This window comes from Dermochelys coriacea, chromosome 3, assembly GCF_009764565.3.
Source record: "Dermochelys coriacea isolate rDerCor1 chromosome 3, rDerCor1.pri.v4, whole genome shotgun sequence".
In the NCBI taxonomy this organism is placed as follows: domain Eukaryota; kingdom Metazoa; phylum Chordata; order Testudines; family Dermochelyidae; genus Dermochelys; species Dermochelys coriacea.
In genome coordinates, this window is record NC_050070.1 from 111,864,683 (window position 1) to 111,887,099 (window position 22,417).

Here is a 22,417-nt window from a genome sequence, read left to right on the forward strand (position 1 = left end):
GAAGAAGACGTTCGTTCCAGTTATGTTTCTATTTAATGTACAGCTTTTTTGGTTTTACTAGTAATTTTTGAAATCTAAGTAGATGAACTTTTACAGGTAATCCGTAAATGCTAAACTTTTAAGGGGTGTGGTCCAGCGGCTTGCAACACCAACATGAAGTATGCAATACCAAAATAGCAACACTAAAAGTTGTGCAGATTCATGGATCATCTATGCTTGAGATATTTAAATACTAACAGAAAAGAACAGTGTCAATTTAAAACCTAGCCAATTTCAAAAATTAGATATTACACCTGGCCCTTTTGTCCCTTTGCCAGTCTGTAGTTTTACAGTTAAATTTTCCCATTTTTAAAACTATTTCTCTTTCCCTGACATTGTGTGAGACCCCCCACACAAACAATGGAAACTGACTATACAGTGGAAATTGCATTTCATAGTGCTTTGTGTATTGTCAGTTTCACAAACTAAACAGACATCCATTTTTCCAATTATAGTTAAACAAAAAAGCTTAGAGGACTCTTAAGTGGTTTCAATTAGTAATGGCTACTGCAGAAAAATCAGAGAGATACTTCTCATAATAACAGGAAATGGCATTTTATGAAAGTAGTGATTTTTATTTTCCAAGTTTTATTTTTCTAAGTGTCCCTTTAAGGAATGACCGTATTGTCGTACAGGTGTCATAGGGTTGCTTACTCAAGTGAAAGAGCTAAACCCTCTCTCCTACAGTTTTAATGTTACAGAATATAAGCAATGATCATCAATGTAAAGCTTAACACCAATAGGTATCTTTTAACCTAGTAAAAAACAAAACAAAACACATGAACAATAAAGATTTGGGCTAGACTGTCTCCTTCCACAGGAGACAGTCTCTACTGGAAACTTCAGTAGTTCGTAAGATGTTTTGTTTTGCTTTTTAACTGCATGGTGTATTCCATGAGCACAGCGTGAAAACCTCACAATGCTCATTTCAGGAGACCCAGTCAACTCTTCCTCTATACTCCAAATTCCCCACCCCTGGTCTAACTACGGCCCAACAGCCATTTTAATCCGGCCCTCGAGCTCCCGCTGGGGAGCGGAGTCTGGGGCTTGCCCTGCTCTGGCGCTCCATGCGGCTCCCGGAAGCAGCAGCATGGCCTCCCTATGGCTCCTACATGTAGGGGCAGCCAGGGTGCTCCACTCTGCTCCCGCCTTAAGCACTGCTCCCGCAGCTCTCATTGGCTGGGAACCACAGCCAATAGGAGCTGCAGGAACGGTGCCTGCGGACTGGGCAGCATGCAGCAGAGCTGCCTGGCTGCACTTCTGCGTAAGAGCCGGAAAAGGGACATGCCGCTGCTTCCGGAAGCCAGTTGAGGTAAGCCCTACCAGAGCCTGCATCCCTGAGCCACTCCCCTGCACCCCAACTCTCTGCCCCAGCCCTGATTCCACTCCCACCTTCTGAGCCCCTTGGTACCAGCCCAGAGCACCCTTCTACACCTCAAATCCTCATCCCCAGCCCCACCCCAGAGCCTGCACCCCCAGGCGGAGCCTCCTCCTGCACCCTGGACTCCTCATTTCTGGCCCCACCCCGGAGCCCTCACCCCCTCCCACACCGCAACCCCAATTTTGTGAGTATTTATGGCCTGCCATACAATTTCTATTCCCAGATATGACCCACTCCTGAAATAGACCTACCACTTAGCCTGACCACCTAGCTTCCTCAAGAGCTACCCCCAAACATATACTTTATCTCCCTCCTCAAAAGGAGGGGTAAGCAGGTGTGGAAGGGGAGCTCACAACAGCATTTCCAAAGCTGATTTCCACTCGGAAATCCAACAGCACCTTCAGGAGCATTTTGCTGGGAATGACTGTGCCTCATTTCCATTCATAGAATCATAGAATCATAGAATATCAGGGTTGGAAGGGACCCCAGAAGGTCATCTAGTCCAACCCCCTGCTCAAAGCAGGACCAAGTCCCAGTTAAATCATCCCAGCCAGGGCTTTGTCAAGCCTGACCTTAAAAACCTCTAAGGAAGGAGATTCTACCACCTCCCTAGGTAACGCATTCCAGTGTTTCACCACCCTCTTAGTGAAAAAGTTTTTCCTAATATCCAATCTAAACCTCCCCCATTGCAACTTGAGACCATTACTCCTCGTTCTGTCATCTGCTACCATTGAGAACAGTCTAGAGCCATCCTCTTTGAAACCCCCTTTCAGGTAGTTGAAAGCAGCTATCAAATCCCCCCTCATTCTTCTCTTCTGCAGACTAAACAATCCCAGCTCCCTCAGCCTCTCCTCATAAGTCATGTGCTCTAGACCCCTAATCATTTTCGTTGCCCTTCGTTGTACTCTTTCCAATTTATCCACATCCTTCCTGTAGTGTGGGGCCCAAAACTGGACACAGTACTCCAGATGAGGCCTCACCAGTGTCGAATAGAGGGGAACGATCACGTCCCTCGATCTGCTCGCTATGCCCCTACTTATACATCCCAAAATGCCATTGGCCTTCTTGGCAACAAGGGCACACTGCTGACTCATATCCAGCTTCTCGTCCACTGTCACCCCTAGGTCCTTTTCCGCAGAACTGCTGCCGAGCCATTCGGTCCCTAGTCTGTAGCGGTGCATTGGATTCTTCCATCCTAAGTGCAGGACCCTGCACTTATCCTTATTGAACCTCATTAGATTTCTTTTGGCCCAATCCTCCAATTTGTCTAGGTCCTTCTGTATCCTATCCCTCCCCTCCAGCGTATCTACCACTCCTCCCAGTTTAGTATCATCCGCAAATTTGCTGAGAGTGCAATCCACACCATCCTCCAGATCATTTATGAAGATATTGAACAAAACGGGCCCCAGGACCGACCCCTGGGGCACTCCACTTGACACCGGCTGCCAACTAGACATGGAGCCATTGATCACTACCCGTTGAGCCCGACAATCTAGCCAGCTTTCTACCCACCTTATAGTGCATTCATCCAGCCCATACTTCCTTAACTTGCTGACAAGAATGCTGTGGGAGACCGTGTCAAAAGCTTTGCTAAAGTCAAGAAACAATACATCCACTGCTTTCCCTTCATCCACAGAACCAGTAATCTCATCATAAAAGGCGATTAGATTAGTCAGGCATGACCTTCCCTTGGTGAATCCATGCTGACTGTTCCTGATCACTTTCCTCTCCTCTAAGTGCTTCAGGATTGATTCTTTGAGGACCTGCTCCATGATTTTTCCAGGGACTGAGGTGAGGCTGACCGGCCTGTAGTTCCCAGGATCCTCCTTCTTCCCTTTTTTAAAGATGGGCACTACATTAGCCTTTTTCCAGTCATCCGGGACTTCCCCCGTTCGCCACGAGTTTTCAAAGATAATGGCCAAGGGCTCTGCAATCACAGCCGCCAATTCCTTCAGCACTCTCGGATGCAATTCGTCCGGCCCCATGGACTTGTGCACGTCCAGCTTTTCTAAATAGTCCCTAACCACCTCTATCTCTACAGAGGGCTGGCCATCTCTTCCCCATTTTGTGATGCCCAGCACAGCAGTCTGGGAGCTGACCTTGTTAGTGAAAACAGAGGCAAAAAAAGCATTGAGTACATTAGCTTTTTCCACATCCTCTGTCACTAGCTTGCCTCCCTCATTCAGTAAGGGGCCCACACTTTCCTTGGCTTTCTTCTTGTTGCCAACATACCTGAAGAAACCCTTCTTGTTACTCTTGACATCTCTTGCTAGCTGCAGCTCCAGGTGCGATTTGGCCCTCCTGATATCTTTCCTACATGCCCGAGCAATATTTTTATACTCTTCCCTGGTCATATGTCCAACCTTCCACTTCTTGTAAGCTTCTTTTTTATGTTTAAGATCCGCTAGGATTTCACCATTAAGCCAAGCTGGTCGCCTGCCATATTTACTATTCTTTCGACTCATCGGGATGGTTTGTCCCTGTAACCTCAATAGGGATTCCTTGAAATACAGCCAGCTCTCCTGGACTCCCTTCCCTTTCATGTTAGTCCCCCAGGGGATCCTGGCCATCTGTTCCCTGAGGGAGTCAAAGTCTGCTTTCCTGAAGTCCAGGGTCCATATCCTGCTGCTTACCTTTCTTTCCTGCGTCAGGATCCTGAACTCAACCAACTCATGGTCACTGCCTCCCAGATTCCCATCCACTTTTGCTTCCCCCACTAATTCTACCCGGTTTGTGAGCAGCAGGTCAAGAAAAGCGCTCCCCCTAGTTGGCTCCCCTAGCACTTGCACCAGGAAATTGTCCCCTACGCTTTCCAAAAACTTCCTGGATTGTCTATGCACCGCTGTATTGCTCTCCCAGCAGATATCAGGAAAATTAAAGTCACCCATGAGAATCAGGGCATGCGATCTAGTAGCTTCCGTGAGTTGCCGGAAGAAAGCCTCATCCACCTCATCCCCCTGGTCCGGTGGTCTATAGCAGACTCCCACCATGACATCACTCTTGTTGCACATTCAGCTACCTCTGACTCTTGGTTCACTTCCTTTGGACCTGTAGAATCCAGGCTCTGCACTGTTTGAGAGTGTGCTTTCACAGCTCCCAGGGAAGATGAAGCTTACAACTGAGTCAGTGGTAATCTCTCCCAAATCTTAAATGTGCTTCACCCACTTTTTACTGAGTTAGGCTCAATTGTGGCTACCTAAGTAAAGGGGAGAATTGGGCCTTTTATGTTTTCCAGCCCAACCCACCCATTTCCCAGGAAAACATGCAGAAGGGCCACACCCTGGCAGAGTGACTTGTTTTTATTATTGTAAATATACAATTAAATGATTAAGATCACTAATTAGAAAAAAGAGAATCTTTAAGAAGTTTGCGTTAAAACAACAGCAAAACTGAATAGAAGAGACGCCTTCAAGGAAAAAAATATTGCTATGCTTCTTTTTTTCCCCACATGTAAGGCATGTGGTTCTTGAGACCAAAGCAGTTAAAAAGCTATACTGATCATACAAAAGAATACTGATCCCTTCTGAATTATCTGCCATTCAGATAAAATAAAAAAATATCATTAACCTAAGCTGCCGCTACAAAATCAAAGAGAGTTTGTAATGATAGTGGCTAGAGCTTGAGATATGGAGTCAAGACAATAAATTCTAGTCCTGGATCTGACTATGTGGACTTAGGTAAGTCATGCAGGGCAAAGTTTTCTTAAGTGACTAAGTGTCTTAGGAACCTAAGTCCCAATGACTTTCAATGGGACTTGGTGCTTAAGTCACTTTTGAAAATGAAATGCAAGAGCTTAAGTAACTTAAGTATTTAGGTTGTATTTGAAGATTTAATCCATAACCATTTTGTTCCTCAGTTTATCCATCTGTAAAGTGGGGATACCTATTATACTTCCTCGCAGCTTAAAGATTCTCAGAAGGAGTTTGCCACATAAGAGCATAGTATTATTTTAGACTGACAAGACAAAAGAACAGCAATTTTAAGCAACGTTTATTTTAATTCTTACTTTGTTTGTCCAATACGATGCACTCTGCCAATGGCCTGAAGTTCATGTGCAGGATTCAAAATGGGTTCCACTAGCAGAACATGAGTTGCCTCAATTATGTTTAATCCATTGGAACCAGTATGAAGGGGTAGCAACAAAATATTGATCTTGGGATCATATTTAAATGCCGAGAGGTTCTCCTAGAAGATAAACACCCATATTAGCATTTCAGTGGTAGTTGTTCCTGAATAAGGAGTGTAGGGTAGGTACGACAGTCAGGATACAGACACCCCAGGGTGAAGAATAAGAAATTGAATCAACTAATTATATTCAATATTATTGTACTATAAAAGTGCATCGAGTAAGTCTGTTAGGAAAGCTGGTGACTTTCCGGTCATTAATATTACTAAGTGATGTATGTACATTTAGTGTGTAAAGAGTTAGGTATGTATACTGGGAATATGTTCCTAAAACATGGTTGGGGGAGGGTAAGGTAGACTAATCTGAGTAGAGTAGATAAATAGGCTTGTCCCAGAGAAAGGAATGTAGATTTGCCAGTCTGCCGGTGTCAAGCTTAGTAAACTAGAGACAGTGAAAATATATTTGCATCCAAGGTAAATAAAATAAGCAAACCAATAGAAAGAGGATGAAGACAGCTTGGCATCTGCACATCAGTGGGAAAATACCTTTGTCTGGGGTGAACACTTCAAAAGAAACACATTTCAAAGGTTTACTAGACTATAAGAAGGGCAGAAAATCCCTCAGTTACCCACTCAGTTAGGGGACAAAGGGATCAGCACCTGCTAATTCTGTGAACAGTGGATCCTCCTGCCCAAAGGGCTGGAGATGCTGGCAGTCTGATGTGATAAATCTGCGTAAGGAAAGATTGTAACTTGCTAAAGTTAGTCACCAGAAAATGTGTTGTTTTGTTTGTAACCATACCTGTCTCTTTTTCTCTGACTTAGTACCACTTAAATCTATGTGTTTACTAAACACACTCTGAGTTGTACTATAAACCATCTCAGTGTTGTGTATTAAGGTAAAAAGTGTGCCTTTAGCTGGGCTATCAGGGTGTGTGTGTCTGTGTGTATACGTACATGCGCGCGCTGTCTCTTTGGAGACAGTGGATTTAGTAATTTCTGTGAGTATCTAGTGAGAGGGACTGGACCCTACAGAGACACATCTCTGGGTTCATTGAATGTTAACTGCAAGGCAAGGTTTAGATTGGCAGTCTCTCAAAGAGTTTGCTGGAGAGGCAGACAGATTGGTGTGGCAAGGAGGTGACATACTATTTAAGCTCCAGCAAAGCTTTCTCTTGCTGAGGCAGAAGGGTAACACACTGGCTTACACTTCTGGGCTCCCTGAGAAGAATGTCACAATCAGGTGTTTTTGGTTTGTCTTTTTAAAGAGAATTTAGTAACTGACAGCCCTGAACACAGAAGTCTTTTTTTATCCAAAGGACAAATGAGCAGCAGCAGTGCAAGCATCTCCCACAACACAGTGGCCAATCTGTCTCATCCCCTTCATCCACATAAACTTTATTTAAAAAAATAGTTTATGCCTTATTTTTGTATTTTTGATAGTGTTTTTTAATTATTATTTTAGAGTTCATTAGCTCAAAGATCAAATGCTCTGCCTTGATCAGTTCTATTCTTCTCATTCCATTTTCCTAAAGGAGATGCAAGGCAAAAGGGTCAAATGAATTTCTGCTAATTATTCCCCCACCAGCCCTCCCGCAAAAAATGACTTGCAGCAAAATCAGCTTTTTGTACCTGAAATTTACTAATTCCGTTAATCTGAGCAAACACCATGTTGTTATCATATAGAGCTTTTGAAATTATGTCCAAAACATCTTGCCACTAGAAAAACACAATATAAAAGCAAGTCAGTATTACAAATAGCACTGACAACACTAGAACATGAAAATATGGCGTGACTGTAATATCTTAACCTTACCAATAAATAACCCAGTTAGAAAAGGAACCTCTTATGATGCGCCTTAAGTTAACATTAAACAATTTTTGGGGTGTTATTTTTTCCTCCAAGAATATATTTTAAAAATTGTCTTAATATTAAAGATATTATTAAAGTAGCAAACAGTCCAGCATTCAAAGTGGGCAAACAGAATCCAGAAGAGAGAAAACTAGTGTAAAGAAATAAAGATAAGTTTGAGCAGAAGAGATTTGCAACAATGAAATGTAGTTTTAAAATTTATGAAAAATACTTTGGAAGTGTCTTTTCTACCTATTTAAAATACATGTAGAACTGATAATACGTCTGCATATGAATTTTCAGTGTTTGCCCTTTGAACATCTGTAAAATGGGGGATAATGATACTGATCTCCCTTGTAAAGTGCTTTGAGATCTATTGAAGTGCTATATAAGAGCTAGCTGTTGTTATTATACAATACTTTCCATCTATTAACCATGAGTACTATCAACAATGTCCCAATGACATGAAGAATCCTTCACAACTCTCAAAGAATCAAGTGGATATTGAAAACTACTTACATAGTTTAGTAGCTAAACTGTACTTTGGAAATAGTTATTGGCATCTAAGAATTTGTGAACACAAAGTAACTTTTAAGGTAGAAAATGAGGTTGATAAATACCGTTGAGAAAACTAAAGATTTAGCCCCTGGATCTTTAAACTGGATTTTCTTCAGAGTCCGAACCACAGCTTCCACTTTGGTGGAGTGACTTCCCTTTGAAAAGGGGAAAGAAAAACACCAGCATACAATAGGATGAAGCAAAACCGAAGGACACAAAACCACACATGCACATTATATACTTATCTTTCTATTAGCATCTCTTAAATATAGTGCGGTCTCTGTCTTACAGATCTCAAAAGGGATCAGCAAATATCTCTTACCTGAATATACTTTTTGGATGGGTCTTACAAAATTATACCAGGAACACTGGAAGTACTTACCATAGTTTGCTCTTAGACCGTACTCTTTTCGGGGCAGAAACTATAGGTGAAATTCAGAACTTGCAGCCTGCGAGTGGGAGGGGAAGGTAGGCTAAAATGGCTTTAAGCTGCCAGTAACGTACTGTTCTGGGAGTTACAGCGATCCCCACTGTAATTTAGACCGCCCTCTGGATGGCAGTGCTGCCCATAACCTCCACAATACTTTGTGCTAAAATCCAGTACCTGACATCTCGCCCTCCCCCAGCATATCCACTATGCCTCGGAGGGCTTGCAAGAGGGTCCTTGAAGGATAGCCTATGACAGTCTTGCTTAGTTCCTACACTGGGTGAATTCTTCCCTGGCTGAATTCAGGGCTTTTATGGGTTATATGACACTTGGCCCTTTTACTTAGCATCCAAGGGCTGGCTAGAGTGGGAGTGAGACTCTCACTCTGTTTTTGTTTGTGACTTGTATAGCAATGAGTATGCTGTCACCCCTGAAATAAATAATTCTTTAAAAAGGTTATTTAACATAGGGTTCTAGCTATTATTTGTTTTATTTATTTTGATTTATGTAACAAGATTTATGTAGCACCTTATCCAAAGCTTCTTGGTGCTTTTAACAGATATTTAAAGAACAACCACAACAGAAGACTAGCAGAAAACTTAACCGAGCAATTAAAAATTTGAGATAAACAGTACTCACAAATCCCAGCTCTCATTTAACGCTAACAGACAGCCTGAGTCTTTTGACATTTACAACATTTGGGAAAGCCTATTTTGGATGAAGTGGAGGGGATAGAAATCTGAAGTTCTATCTAATCTGAAGGGTTATTATGGAGAGTACCCTGCCAGCAAGTTCTCCCTTCATTGAAAGAAGATCTCCAGCTTGGGTGCTCTGATGATTATAATTGCAGAAGTATGGCATAGGGAGAGATGTCTGTCAGGTAGGCATGTTACAAGCATCAAACCCAACACATGAAACTCCATCTGAAAACCAAGAACTAAGCAATGCACTGTCTTGGGTCAGCTTTAAAAATTAAAAATAGTTTGAGTGTCTACATAAGAGAAGCACATGGCTAGTGAACTAGGATTGGTATTGCATGTGCACAGATGTGAACTGAAATAAAGGACTTAATTCTCTGGTCTCTAAGGCTACTTTGATTGCATAAGTTCCTCTTCCACTTCCTATGCCAGCAGTCTCCCCCTAGTGTAAGGGGATGGAGAAGGCACGCAGGGAAATTCCAGGGGCAGAACACAGTGAATTTCTCCTGTGTTTGATCCTCCATTGGTGTAAGGTCTCTGAGTGAACTTCATAAGAACTTACATGTGTATACTTTATTAAGGCCACATCCACCAAAGCATTTGAGCACGAGAACTGCAGTCTACTGAAGTCAGGTGGAGGAAGAATTATGGTGGTATTCCATCCCCCTTTGACTCCAATGTCCTAAATACAATTTTGCTCTGTAGGCCACTCCAAAAGATTCCATCACCAGAGCCAAGAGGAAAGTATACAGGGGACATTCTTGCTCAGGTCCCCTCTCATGAGAAGGTATGGAAGATGGAACAGATTTTGGCCCCAGTAAACACTATAAAAGTCTGATTAATGAATCACTCTCTATAGGTAAAATACAAGTTGACATCCCATAGAGAGTTCAATGTAGCTGAGAGCATTCTCAGTATCAAATGACAAAATGAAGCCTGGATATCAGCAAAATCACAATCTCTGATTTCTTTCTTTTTCTCTTTTTTTTTAAAATTCAGAAATTACAGTTTTTAACAATATTATCTAAAATGTGACCACCATAATTAATGAGGGAAAGTAGGTGCCAAGACTTGCAACTAAGTGCATCTTTCCCCTTCTTCAGAACAAAGGAATTAACAGTCTGACATTTTCTGTAGAAAGATAAGGAAACTTCTGACAAGAACTAGAATTATTCATTAAGAAACAAAAAGATCAGCAAAACAGAATATTTTCCATAGACTTCAGTCTGGAGATAATGCAGCATTTCTCTTTATATTGGAAATGTCAAACAATAACTTCTTGTATACTGTACAGGAGGCATATAAACTAATTTCAGACATCATAAAGTTAAGTTTCACTATAATAGATGGGAGTCTATTGCACAATCAGTGATCCACAACTGTCTATGGCAGGGTTTCTCAAACTTTTTTTTTTCCTGGGACCCCCTATGAAAATATTTCAGGCTGTGATCACCCTCCCTCCCAAAAAATGATGACTCCTCCCACATACCATAAGAGTTTTCAGCAACACCACCTATGAAGGATCTTCAAAATCCAGATTTAACATCCTCTCTCTTACACTGCCTCTCGGCAAATTTAGGTCACCAATAAGATTTTATATTCACGAATCCTGCTTCTGTTGCATCCCCCACTCAGTTGTGGCACTAATACTTAATGGCTTTTTGCTCCATAAAAAATAATAATTTGTAGCGTCTCAAAAGTATTATAATAATACCCAGGCACTTTAAAAATAATGAGCAAACAGAAATCAGTTAGCAACACCTCAAGCCAGGATCATGGCAAAATAACAAGTCCCATGATTTCAACAAAACGAGTATTTTCTCATGGCATTTTATTGAAATTACAGAACTACAATTACATGATCACAGCTCCACTTATCACTGCCAAAAGTTGAAATATGGTTATGTGCACAAAAGAAAATGGAGGGCACTTAAAATATATACATATTAGAGCTGTCAAGCAATTAAAAAAAGTAATTGCGATTAATCACACAATTAAAAAAATTAATCGTGATTAATTGCACTGTTAATAGAATACCATTCATTAAAATATTTTTGGATGTTTTCTATATTTTCAAATATATTAATTTCAATTACAAACAGAATACAAACTGTACAGTGCTCACTTTATATTTTTATTACAAATATTTTCACTGTAAAAACAAAAGAAATAGTATTTTTCAATTCGCCTGTACTGTAGTGCAATCTCTATCATTAAAGTGCAACTTACAAATGTAGAATTATGTACAAAAATATAACTGCACTCAAAAATAAAATAATGTAAAACTTCAGAGCATTCAAGTCCATTCAGTCCTATTTCTTGTTCAGCCAATCGCTCAGATAAGTTTGTTTACACTTGCAGGAGATAATGCTGCCCACTTTTTGTTCACAATGTCATCTGAAAGTGAGAACAGGTGTTCTCATGGCACTGTTGTAGTCAGCATCGCAAGATATTTACATGCTAGATGTGCTAAAGATTCATATGTCCCTTTGTGCTTCAATCACCGTTCCAGAGGACGTGTCCCCATGCTGATGATGGGTTCTGCTCGATAACAATTCGACGCAGTGCAGACTGATGCATGTTTGTTTTCATCATCCGAGTCAGATGCCACCAGCAGAAGGTTGACTTTCTTTTTTGGGGGTTTGGGTTCTGTAGTTTCTGCATCAGAGTGTTGCTCATTTAAGACTTCTGAAAGCATGCTCCACACCTCATCCCTCTCAGATTTTGGAAGGCACTTCAGATTCTTAAACCTTTGGTCAAGTGAGGTAACTATCTTTAGAAATCTCACATTGGTACCTTCTTTGCGTTTTGTCAAATCTGCAGTGAAAGTGTTCTTAAAATAAACATGTGCTGAGTCATCATCTGAGAATACTATAACACGAAATATATGGCAGAATGCAGGTAAAACAGAAGCAGAGACCTACAATTCTTCCCCAAGGAGTTCAGTCACACATTTAATTAATGTATTATTTTTTAAACGAGTGTCATCAGTACGGAAGCATATCCTCTGGAATGGTGGCTGAAGCACGAAGATGCATATGAATGTTTAGCATATCTGTCACGAAAATACCTTGCAATGCCGGTGACAAAAGTCACATGCAAACACCTGTTCCGACTTTCAGGTGACATTGTAAATAAGAAGTGGGCAGCATTATCTCCTGTAAACGTAAACAAACTTATCTATCTTAAGAAGAAAAGGACTTGTGGCACCTTAGAGACTAAAATTTATTTGAGCATAAGCTTTTGTGAGATATAGCTCACTTCATCGGAATGAAGCAGGTAGAAAATACATAGGGAGATTTTATATACAAAAAGAACATGAAACAAAGGGTGTTACCATACACACTGTAATGAGAGCGATCAGGTAAGGTGAGCTATTATCAGCAGAAGAAAAAAAAAACCCCAACCTTTGGTAGTGATAATCAAGGTGGGCCATTTCCAGCAGTTGACAAGAACGTGTGAAGAACAGTAGGGGAGAAAAACAAATATGGGGAAATAGTTTTACTTTGTGTAATGACACATCCACTCTCAGTCTTTATTCAAGCCTAATTTAATGGTGTCCAATTTGCAAATTAATTTGAATTCAGCAGTCTATTGGAGTCTGTTTTGGAAGGTTTTTTGTTGTAATATTGCGACTTTTAGGTCTGTAATTGAGTGACCAGAGAGATTGAAGTGTTCTCCGACTGTCTTAGCAATTGGCTGAAAAAGAAGTAGGACCGAGAGGACTTGTAGGCTCTAAAGTTTTACAATGTTTTGTTTTTGAGTGCAGTTATGTAACAAAAAAAATCTACATTTGCAAGTTGCACTTTCATGATAAATAGATTACACTACAGTACTTGCATGAGGTGAACTGAAAAATACTGTTTCTTTTGTTTTTTACAGTGCAAATATTTGTAATAAAAATAATATAAAGTGAGCAGTGTACACTTTGTATTGTGTTGCAACTGAAATTAACACATTTGAAAATGTAGAAAAATGTCCAAAAATATGTAATATGTCAATTGGTATTCTATTGTTTAACAATGCAATTAAAATGTGATTAATCTAGATTAATTTTTGAGTTAATTGCATGAGTTAACTGCAATCAATCAACAGCCCTAATATATATGTAACATTTTTACCCTCTATTGTAGGTTATTAAAATTTGCTCCTTTAACTATTTCAGCCCTACTTGATTTCATCACGTGTAATTCACAGGGATGAAATATATTAAACAGTAATATTTGTAAAACACAGATTCTTAGATCAAAAGCAAAGTAGATTATTTTACCATGTGTATTACAAATATATAAGTTATACCTTTATTGACCTAATGGACATTTTAAATTTGTCACAGTGAGACTTGTAACTGTAAAGTTGAATACTAAAACTATTTTTACCTTTAGCTATGCAACCTAAGAACTATCTACGAAAAAGTACATAAATTAACTTTAATTTATCCTTAGGGTATGAGGGGAGACTTCTACTAAGTGCGTACTGTAATGCAAATCCTGTCTACCTACTCTGTCTACCTTCCATTCATTCAAGAGCATTTCATTGTACTTTAATGCATGATTGTATATACACAAATTACAATGTTCTCAATACAGAAGAGTACACAACTATGTTCTACTTCTTGCTCATTCTTCACTTTGTTCTCTATGCCATTTACTTGTTTGCATTCGGGCTCTGTTTGCCTGGCAATCAGAAAATGTATTTCCTTAATTATGAATATTGTGTTGCAGTAATTTACCTAGTGTTTTTTAAAGGTATTTTATTGCTTAAAAGTGGTTATGCGTCTATACAAGTGCACGCTGTAGTTGTCTCAGCTGGGCAAATATTGTTTTATTTTTGTCTGTATCTGTTTTCTGAATGCTGATTTGCACATGGTTGGCTGTGCTATATTGATAGGTCAAATTTAGTGCAGTTTTGCTGCTTGTAGTATTGGTGGGGAAGTGAATCCAGTCTGAGTTCCTGGAGCAAGCACTGGGCTGCTCAAGCATTCATATGTCACAAGTAGCAATGTGAATGCTCAACCTGTCGAGCGTTTCCGTATTCAGTGCCAGCTTCTTTGCTACTATTTTTTATAATGATTTCAGTGCTATGTCCTGTGTATAGGAGTGACCAACTTTTGGTGCCAGCACCTTTGCTGTTGATACGTACCTGGCAAACATCTAGAATCCTGTTTCCAGAAGTGTGACTAGACTATTCAAAAAATGTATATCTAAAAATGTTGGAGGCTGGGGGACTGGATGATACCGTTGGCAGCTCTTTGGCAACAGCCAGCCAATGGTACCCATCCTTGGTTAGGGGATCTGAGATTGGTTAATTCTCAAAATTTCTTATAAGTACTGGGATGGAGTTGCAGAAGAATGGGGTGGTTCCCCAAGTGGAATTAGGCTTCTTTTTGCTCTGGTCTCCACACTGCTGCAAGCCACAATTTCTCTCTCTCCTTTGTCTTCTTATATTAGCTGCCTGCAGAATCTGTAACTTGTTGCTCAAGTTATTGGCTGTCCTAGGGGTTAGTATAGGATGCTGCGGGCATCTCTGGACTTGGAAGTGACTCTATGGACACTTATGGTTTCATGGTACAATTAGTTTGCCTATGAATCAAAGGACTGCAGCTTTGGGTGGCACCTTGTCTTGGATGCATGGGTTACATTCCCCTGGGAAGCTGGTGGAGGGGGGATAAAATAAATAGGAGAGCACAACTGATATGACCCTACAGAGGTTGGGAGTTGGAGTGATGCCCCTTTTCTGAGAACTGGGTATCAGTGAATCTTCCTAGAAAGGGTTGGATTTGCCTGGAGGTCCCGGTAATTATGCAAGGTGTTGCCTCAACTGTTAGCAGTTGCCTCATCAGCACAATACTTTGGACTTAATGAGGCTTTGGTATGACGCAAACTTGGTTGGTCAAGGAAATGTTACATTCTGGACTAGAGAATCAAAAAAGGGAGGTGGTCTATGACAGTTTCCTCCTCTTTTCACTGCTTCCAGGGACAGGCTGATTTTAAGAGATATTTTCAGTTAAAGGGTTTTACCAATCAGGCAGTGAGTAACTCACTTGTGTGAATGTCTGCAGTTTCAAGGCCTTATATAGTCTTCAGGACAGGGACCATATATTCCAGATTCTTGATTGATCAGCAGCAGTACAAAGGAAGATAAAAACCTTCAATGAACAGTATCACAGAGATTTTGTAAATTACCACCACCAAATACCTTGAAATTTGGTAATTTTTACACCTAAAGAAAGCATTTTTTGCTGCTTCATTGCTTCACTCATCTTTGTGGTTCCACACTTTCCACAGCTCCTATTTACTCTCTGTTTTTTGTTAGTTTTTGAAAACTCATTCTCCTGCTCATTTGAGTGTATGGCACATCTGTGACACATAAAAGGAGTGAACAGAGCAGCAAGAGTTGAAACTATGGATACAGTACAAAATATCCCAGTCCCTTTGCTGCCCCAGTTTTTTTTTTTAATCATTCTGCTCTAAACAATCAAGTTAAAGGTACACCATCAACTTGAAAAAAAAAATACATGTGTAAACCACAATCCCTCCGGCTCCCCACCACCACATGGAAGAAACCTTTTCAAGTAAAAATAAATACCAAATGAAGTTGATTCTTAGTGCCAAAAATAAGTCAGCATTTCCCACCATAATGTTTACAGGAGATGTACCATAGATACTATGTATTCTTGGCTTCCAAGCTGGCCATTTGTTATCCTATTGCCCAGCAACACATCTTGCATTTGTTTACATTAGAGTTTAACTGGAGTTAAATGATAGCCATTTAATTTGTGTTAGCTTACATGTTTGTACATGCTAGTCTGACAAGAGTAATCCACAAACATCTGTATTCTGTTGTGGAATGTCCAGACTAGCATATATAAACAGGATAACTGACTATCAATTAATCCGTGTTAAAAAATCCCTAGTGTGAACATATCCCTTGATCAGATGGCAAACTAAGAATAGCTAGAACTTTCCACAGAGTGAAAAACTTGCTAGGATCCCTTAATGACCTTCACTGTATAGAGCGTGCCACATGTAATTGAGTGCAGCATTACCACTGTGTGAATAATGCTGTGTTGACAAAACAGAAGAAAGACACTGACTAGAGAAAGTAATGAGAAATAGGACAATCACAGACACAAGTGTAAATACAGGACTGGTCCCAAATTTTCACATACAGATTGGTGAGCTACCAACATTTATCATGGCACTTTACAGGAGCATTATGCAATACAAAAAAAAATGTTCTCTTTTGACCATTCTTTTAATAAAGGAATAGAGGGGGAACAACTGCATTTTAAAAAAATCTTGCTTGCTTTTGCAACACATGTACTGAAATTGGAGTGATACAAAGAAGATATTAGCTTGGCTCAATGCAAGGATGACATTCAAATACATGAAGTGTTTCATATTTTAGCTGAACCAAAGGTTATGCGCTTGATGAAGGAATCCTTCAGTGAAATTCTGTGGCCTGCATTATGTGGGACATCAGACTGGATGACCTTAATGGTCCCTTCTGGCCTAAAATATATGAATCAGACCTCCCAGGATATTCCCTTACACTGTTCAAGATGGAATGACATTTACCCTCTCCTTCCAAAACTCCTGGGTAAGTACTGTAAATATGGAAAAATATTGTTAAAAATACTCTACAAACAGAAAACCGATACAACGAACACTCCCAAAGAACAATCTACCTACTCCCCCTGGTGCCAAGTCATGCCAATTACTTCCAGCCCTATATTCACTATTTGGCTTAGGGTATGCCACACTGAAGATTAATCTCCAGCTCAGGTAAACATTCACATGCTAGCTTTTATCAAGGTAGTGTGAAATAGCAGTGTAGTCATGGTGGTGTGATGGGGCAGCTGCCCGAATCCATATCCAGGGTCTCTGACAGGATTGTATTGGGGGTAGCTAGCTCATCTTGCTGCCTGTACCACTACAGTTACCATATTTTTAGCGTGCTAACTCAATCAAAGCTATTGCATGTATGAGTACTTGAGCTGGAAATTACACCGCTAGCTTCAGAGTAGAAATACCCTTAATCTCCTCAGTAAAAGCATTACCAAACCATCAGACTCTTTACCACTATACTTTAAATCCAGGCTCCTCATCCATGTTTTTACAACCACCATAAGTCATCAGTTTTGTTTTCTTTTTCAACCAGAATTTTATAAAGCTACCATTGTAAAAAAAAAAAAAAATGAATATACTTCTGGCCCAGCAGCCTAGGGATCCCAAAACATTACTTAAAATCCAAAAAAATAAGCCCTCTCCAAACAAACTCATCAGGAAGAGACAAAAATGGCAAAGCAGGAACACACCTTAATAGGAAGATTTCTCCAAAAGCCTTCAACGCAGCTGCACAAGGACTCAGATGGACAATCTCAAGGAAAAAGTGGTACAGAAAGGAACCCTGGACTCTTGGGATAAAGAACCAGCCAGTTTCAACTGCCTTAACAGGTCACACAGCTCAGCAATTACTTTAATGGTTAGCTCTTCAGGGCAGCCACTGTCTTTTTGTTGTGTGTTTGTGCCTATCACAACAGGATGTGGATCTATGATTAGGGCTTTTAGGCACTACTGCAATACAAATAATTAATAGGGCTTTGGCTCCTAAGTGCCTAAATCTCTTTTGAAAGTAAGTCTTAGTTGATGTAATTTTGAGCACAGCAACACCTAATAGCTTTAAAAATCTGAGGCTGTGAGCTTTGTACCCTCAGTAACCTTGAATCAAACCCTCTGACTAAATCAGCAAGCAAAGTAGATGGCAGAGGGATGGAGCTGCAGACTCCATCTTTTCACCACTGAGAAAGAAAGCAGCCACATGCTGGAACTCCTCAAAACAATGTTAGGAAGGAACTGAAAGGAGAGTTTTACATGAATCCACTCTAGAATGAAATAAACAAACAGCTGAACCACATAATAAGACTGACCCTGCAAATGCTTACTAGCAGGCATAATGCCTACTACTGGGAGCAGTTTCCTCAACAGCATTGACTGCCTTCAGTGTTCTACGGTTAATGTTGTATATGTTAATCTTCATTCAGCAATGTTTTAAAAAAAGATAAAGGAAAAAACATACCTTCTTATCCTTTAAAACCACTATAGTCTGAACAGCAGCTAATCTTTCATGGCTATCCATAAAGTCCATAAACCTAAATCTGTACCAATGAGAGGTGCAGAAACCAGATTCAGGAACAAAATTCAGATCTCTGGTAAATCAAGATTTAGCTGTTTGGTTACAAATTGGTTAAAAATAATGATGCAACAAATTTTTCCTAAGAAAGTGGAACTCATCTGAGTAACGGCTGCAGAATTCCCTGCCCTTCCTTCCCCCACAAATAAAAATTTACAAGAGATACAGAAGGTAACTACAAAAAGTCAATCATTCAACCATCTTCCAAGAAGGTTGTCCACAGCCCTTTATATGTTCATGAGTCTGTTTTTACAGGAGATGAGATGTTATGAAAATCCTCAAAGCGCAATAAAGGCTGTTTCCATTTAGGTTCTGGCCTTCAGATTTTATTTTCACAAGACAGACAAATATTTATCCAAATTTTAAAAAATTATAGTTTTGTAACTCATCTCTAGCAGACTTCAGTCAGACATTTAAAAACATCCTTCCAAAACATCTGATTTTTGATGCCATCACATGCGGCATGTCTGTACTTAAACTAACATGGATTTTATGTTTAGGAAAAATTAAAATGTTTACTTGATAGTTAGCTTCTAGTTGTCTAAATTTTTGAGAAGGGAATAGAAGGGAGGACCATATTATCAAAAAAGTGCATGTAAGTCACACCCAGCTGGAATGGGAAAAAAAATACATGTTTATGAACAAACCCAACTCATGAACATATAGTTAAGGTTTGCATGCCAAAATCAAGCATGCACACGCTCTGTTGCATACTAAGTGTGCATCTCTGAAAAGATGGGCCAAGAGATGCTACATATGGCAAATTACCTTCACAGGAATATCGTCCTCCTGGTTTGCAGTCTCTGCAGTGAAGACGTAGGATATTTCTTTATGAGAAGTTGTCTGCCTGCAGATGGCACATTTAATCGAACTTCTGCGGGTGCCAACACTGTACTGCTCTATAATAATAGCTATGCACTCATTGCAGAAGCAATGTCCACATGTCAGCACTGCCCACTAGATAGGGAAATATAAGAGGAACAACAATACCATATAAAACCACTTTCTTCTCTTAATATACACACATGCAGAAAAAACACAGATATATAATTTGGTTAAATTATATTTTTAAAACATTTCTTTACCTTTATGAAAAACACTTTAGATTATTAAAACAGAAGGAATTCTAGAAAAATATTTGTATTTATTAGAGTTGGTTGAAAAATTTTGAATTTTGAAGTTTTCCAACAGAAAGGGATAATTTTGTGAAAATTTCCAACCAACTGTACTATTTATGCATTTACTATTTGCATATCTCTCAGTATAAAAAGTAAAATTTGACAAGTCATTTTTACTTTTTTTAAAAATAATTGCCTACCCAATTTTTTATTTTTGGATTTAATGCACTAGAACCAGGCTGCAAACATCACAGAAACAATATTTGTTAAATAGTAACTGTTTGTAAATCTATAGATTATTTGAATTGGCCTTCAATTTTGTAAAAGCTTTGTTTTTAATAAATCCTGTTAAGAGCAAAAGTCACAATCCTTACTCCAAAAAGAAAAGGAGTATTTGTGGCACCTTAGTGACTAACAAATTTATTAGAGCATAAGCTTTCGTGAGCTACAGCTCACTTCATCGGATGAATCCTTACTCCAAAATTCATGAAACAATGTTTTAATTTTATGTATATCATTACTAAGTTCCGTGTAATGGCACTCCTTTATTTATAAAGAAAGAAAATTGTGAACTGGGGTTCTCAATCTTTTTTAGAGTGTGGACTTTAAGATTAATGGAGAATTCTGTTGCGGACACCTTCCCTTCCATTTATGATTGCGCTGATCACCTCCCATATCAATTGGTATCATATGACATCCCTAAGGCAACTATAAGAGTTCCTTACAGAAGAGTAATATTTTGTAATTAATAGGTTTTTTATTTTTTAGCAGATGGAAACAAGGAGGAGTCAACATCATGTGACCAGCCAGCTCTGTGTGGACCACTAGTGGTCCAAAGACAACACTCATAGAAATGCAGCTTTAAAACATTATATAGAAGAAACATTTCTGAGGGATTGGATAATACAAAGGATTGAAAAGGGGGCATGAAGCTTTCAATCTTAGGTCACTGGATAAAATCCATTAGTAGTAGACCGATAGTATGACAGACTATTATGCAAAGGCTCTTTCATGGTTTAAGTGAAATGAGTCAATGGTCTCAGTCCAGTTCATAGCAGACAGATGTCCATACCACAGATTGTCTTCTTGGGTGGCTGTCTCAGCAAAGATGGACTGAACTACTATCTCTTATAGAGGTTGTACCTCCAAATCATGGCTGAAGCACATTGGCAGGCCAGTGTAGGGAAAGCTACCATTACCCATGCTGTACCTGCACTTAAAGTCATAGGATGACAAATCCCACAAGCTAGCTGCCAAAATAAAACATTTTTCAGTAAATTCACTCCCAAATTCTGGCTTTTCTAGTTCTGAAAAAGAATCTAGATTATTAATATTATTCCAATTATTACTGGTTTCTGAAGAGAAGGTTACTCACCCTGTGCAGCAGACGTGAAAGTAAGCCGGTCCATGAAAGTACACCATGAGAGCACCTATTTCTCCAACCCGTGGGGTGGATGTGATAGCGACAAGAAATGCTGTTTTCATGGATAGGTGTATGGAGGAGCAAGTTGCCTTAGACTCAAATGGAGGGCTGGTCAGAGTGCAAAACCAGACTGGGATCCCAACGGAGGGGTGGGGTCTTCTATTTGAGGATAAAGATTTTGAAGTCCCTTAAGGAGTCTTTTTGTTAGTGGGTGGGTAAATATGGAAAGACCTTCTATCTTGGGGTAGAATGCTGTAATGATGGCCAGATGTATGCTACCAGAGCTTGTGGACAATCCTGATCTTTTAAGTTCTAGAACGTAGTCTAGAATGAGTGGGAAAGGAGTGTTCATTGCTGGGACATGTGTGGTGTTGCAGCAAGTCCAGAATCTTTTCCATTTATGCAGGTAAATGTAGTGAGTTGTAGCATGTCTGCTATTTAAAAGAATGTCCTTTACCTCTTCCTAACAGGTTATCTCCGGATCCTGAAACCATGAAGGAGCCATGCCTTCAGATGGAGAAGTTCTAAGATTCGGATGGAGGATTTGGACTGCATCCTGCAAGAAGTGTGGAGTCAACTGCAGGGTGATTGGTAGAGATACCGTCATGCACACGAGGTAAGGATACCATATCTGTTGTAGCCCTGCTAGAACTATGAGAATGACTCTGGCTCGTTCCACCTGTATCCTGTGGAGTACTTTGAACAGAAGAGGAAAGGCATAGAGTAGGGAGGGGTGCATCCCATGTAACCAGACCAACTCTTGAGCAGAATTGTGGACATTTGGCGTTTTTGGGTGAGCCAAAGAAATCTATGTTCGGGAATTCCCAGCGGTTGAATACGTGCTGCAGGGTTCTTGTATCTTATTCCCACTTGTTGTCTTGTGAGAATCTTCTGCTCAGCAAATGTTCTGGTGTCCAGGTCCTTGAAAAATACCCTAGGTGCTGTAGAAAGGCCAAAGGGAAATACCTTGTATTGATAACAGTCGGACCCCAGAAGGAATTGCCTGTGGGAAGGGTGTATGGTGATATGGAAGTACATGTCTTGGAGGTTGGGGACCAAGAACCAGTCCCCCTGTTCAAGATGGTCACACTATCAGCACTGGAAGTGTTGTAGTTTGATGAACTTGTAGAGGTTATTCAAATCTAGGATAGGTCTCCACCTACCGAATTTTTTTTTGGATCAGAAAATATTCTCTGTGTTAGAATGGGATCAGCTCTAGGACTCCCAGTCATAGGAGGTCTCTTCTAGTAGATGGTGTTTGAGAAGGGTCCCTGAAGTGGGATGGGGAGTGGGTGGGAAAGAGAGGAATGGATGGAGTACCCTTTGTTGACTATTTCTAGACCCCAACTGTCCAAGGTGATTTGTCACCATGATGAGTAGAAGAGGATCAAGCAGTCACCAAACTCATGGGTTATATAAGATGGTTGCAGCAATCAGACTGGTGGAGGTATCTCGAGGCCTCAACCAAATGATCAACATTTTTGTTTAGAGGTGGATGGGTTGGGCACAGTCCCTTGCGCTGGTGTCTGTCTACACTTGGGAGGTCTCTGTCACTTGTGTTGTGTGTCATACTATCGCTGAGGGGTGAAATGTGGAGGTCA

General features: G+C 40.0%; 1 protein-coding gene and 1 non-coding gene across 8 annotated transcripts in view; one reads left to right on the forward strand and one right to left on the reverse strand.

The window, feature by feature from the left end:
- The window catches only part of SHPRH (SNF2 histone linker PHD RING helicase), a 140,411-nt gene that overhangs the window by 10,649 nt on the left and 107,345 nt on the right, over nucleotides 1-22,417 (reverse strand). For 6 of the 7 annotated variants that reach the window (XM_038394745.2, XM_038394750.2, XM_038394749.2 and 3 more), the window contains 4 exons: nucleotides 19,044-19,232; nucleotides 8,018-8,110; nucleotides 7,178-7,264; nucleotides 5,427-5,605 (listed from right to left, as the gene is read on the reverse strand). In XM_038394745.2, coding sequence (XP_038250673.1) covers nucleotides 5,427-5,605; nucleotides 7,178-7,264; nucleotides 8,018-8,110; nucleotides 19,044-19,232 — 548 coding nt within the window. Of the gene's footprint in view, nucleotides 1-5,426; nucleotides 5,606-7,177; nucleotides 7,265-8,017; nucleotides 8,111-18,161; nucleotides 18,241-19,043; nucleotides 19,233-22,417 lie in introns of those variants that run through there. The other variant, XR_005291847.2, reaches the window with a different exon arrangement.
- LOC119854117 lies at nucleotides 16,386-16,489 on the forward strand. Its single transcript, XR_005292357.1, has one exon. It is a non-coding gene; the product is annotated as a U6 spliceosomal RNA (small nuclear RNA).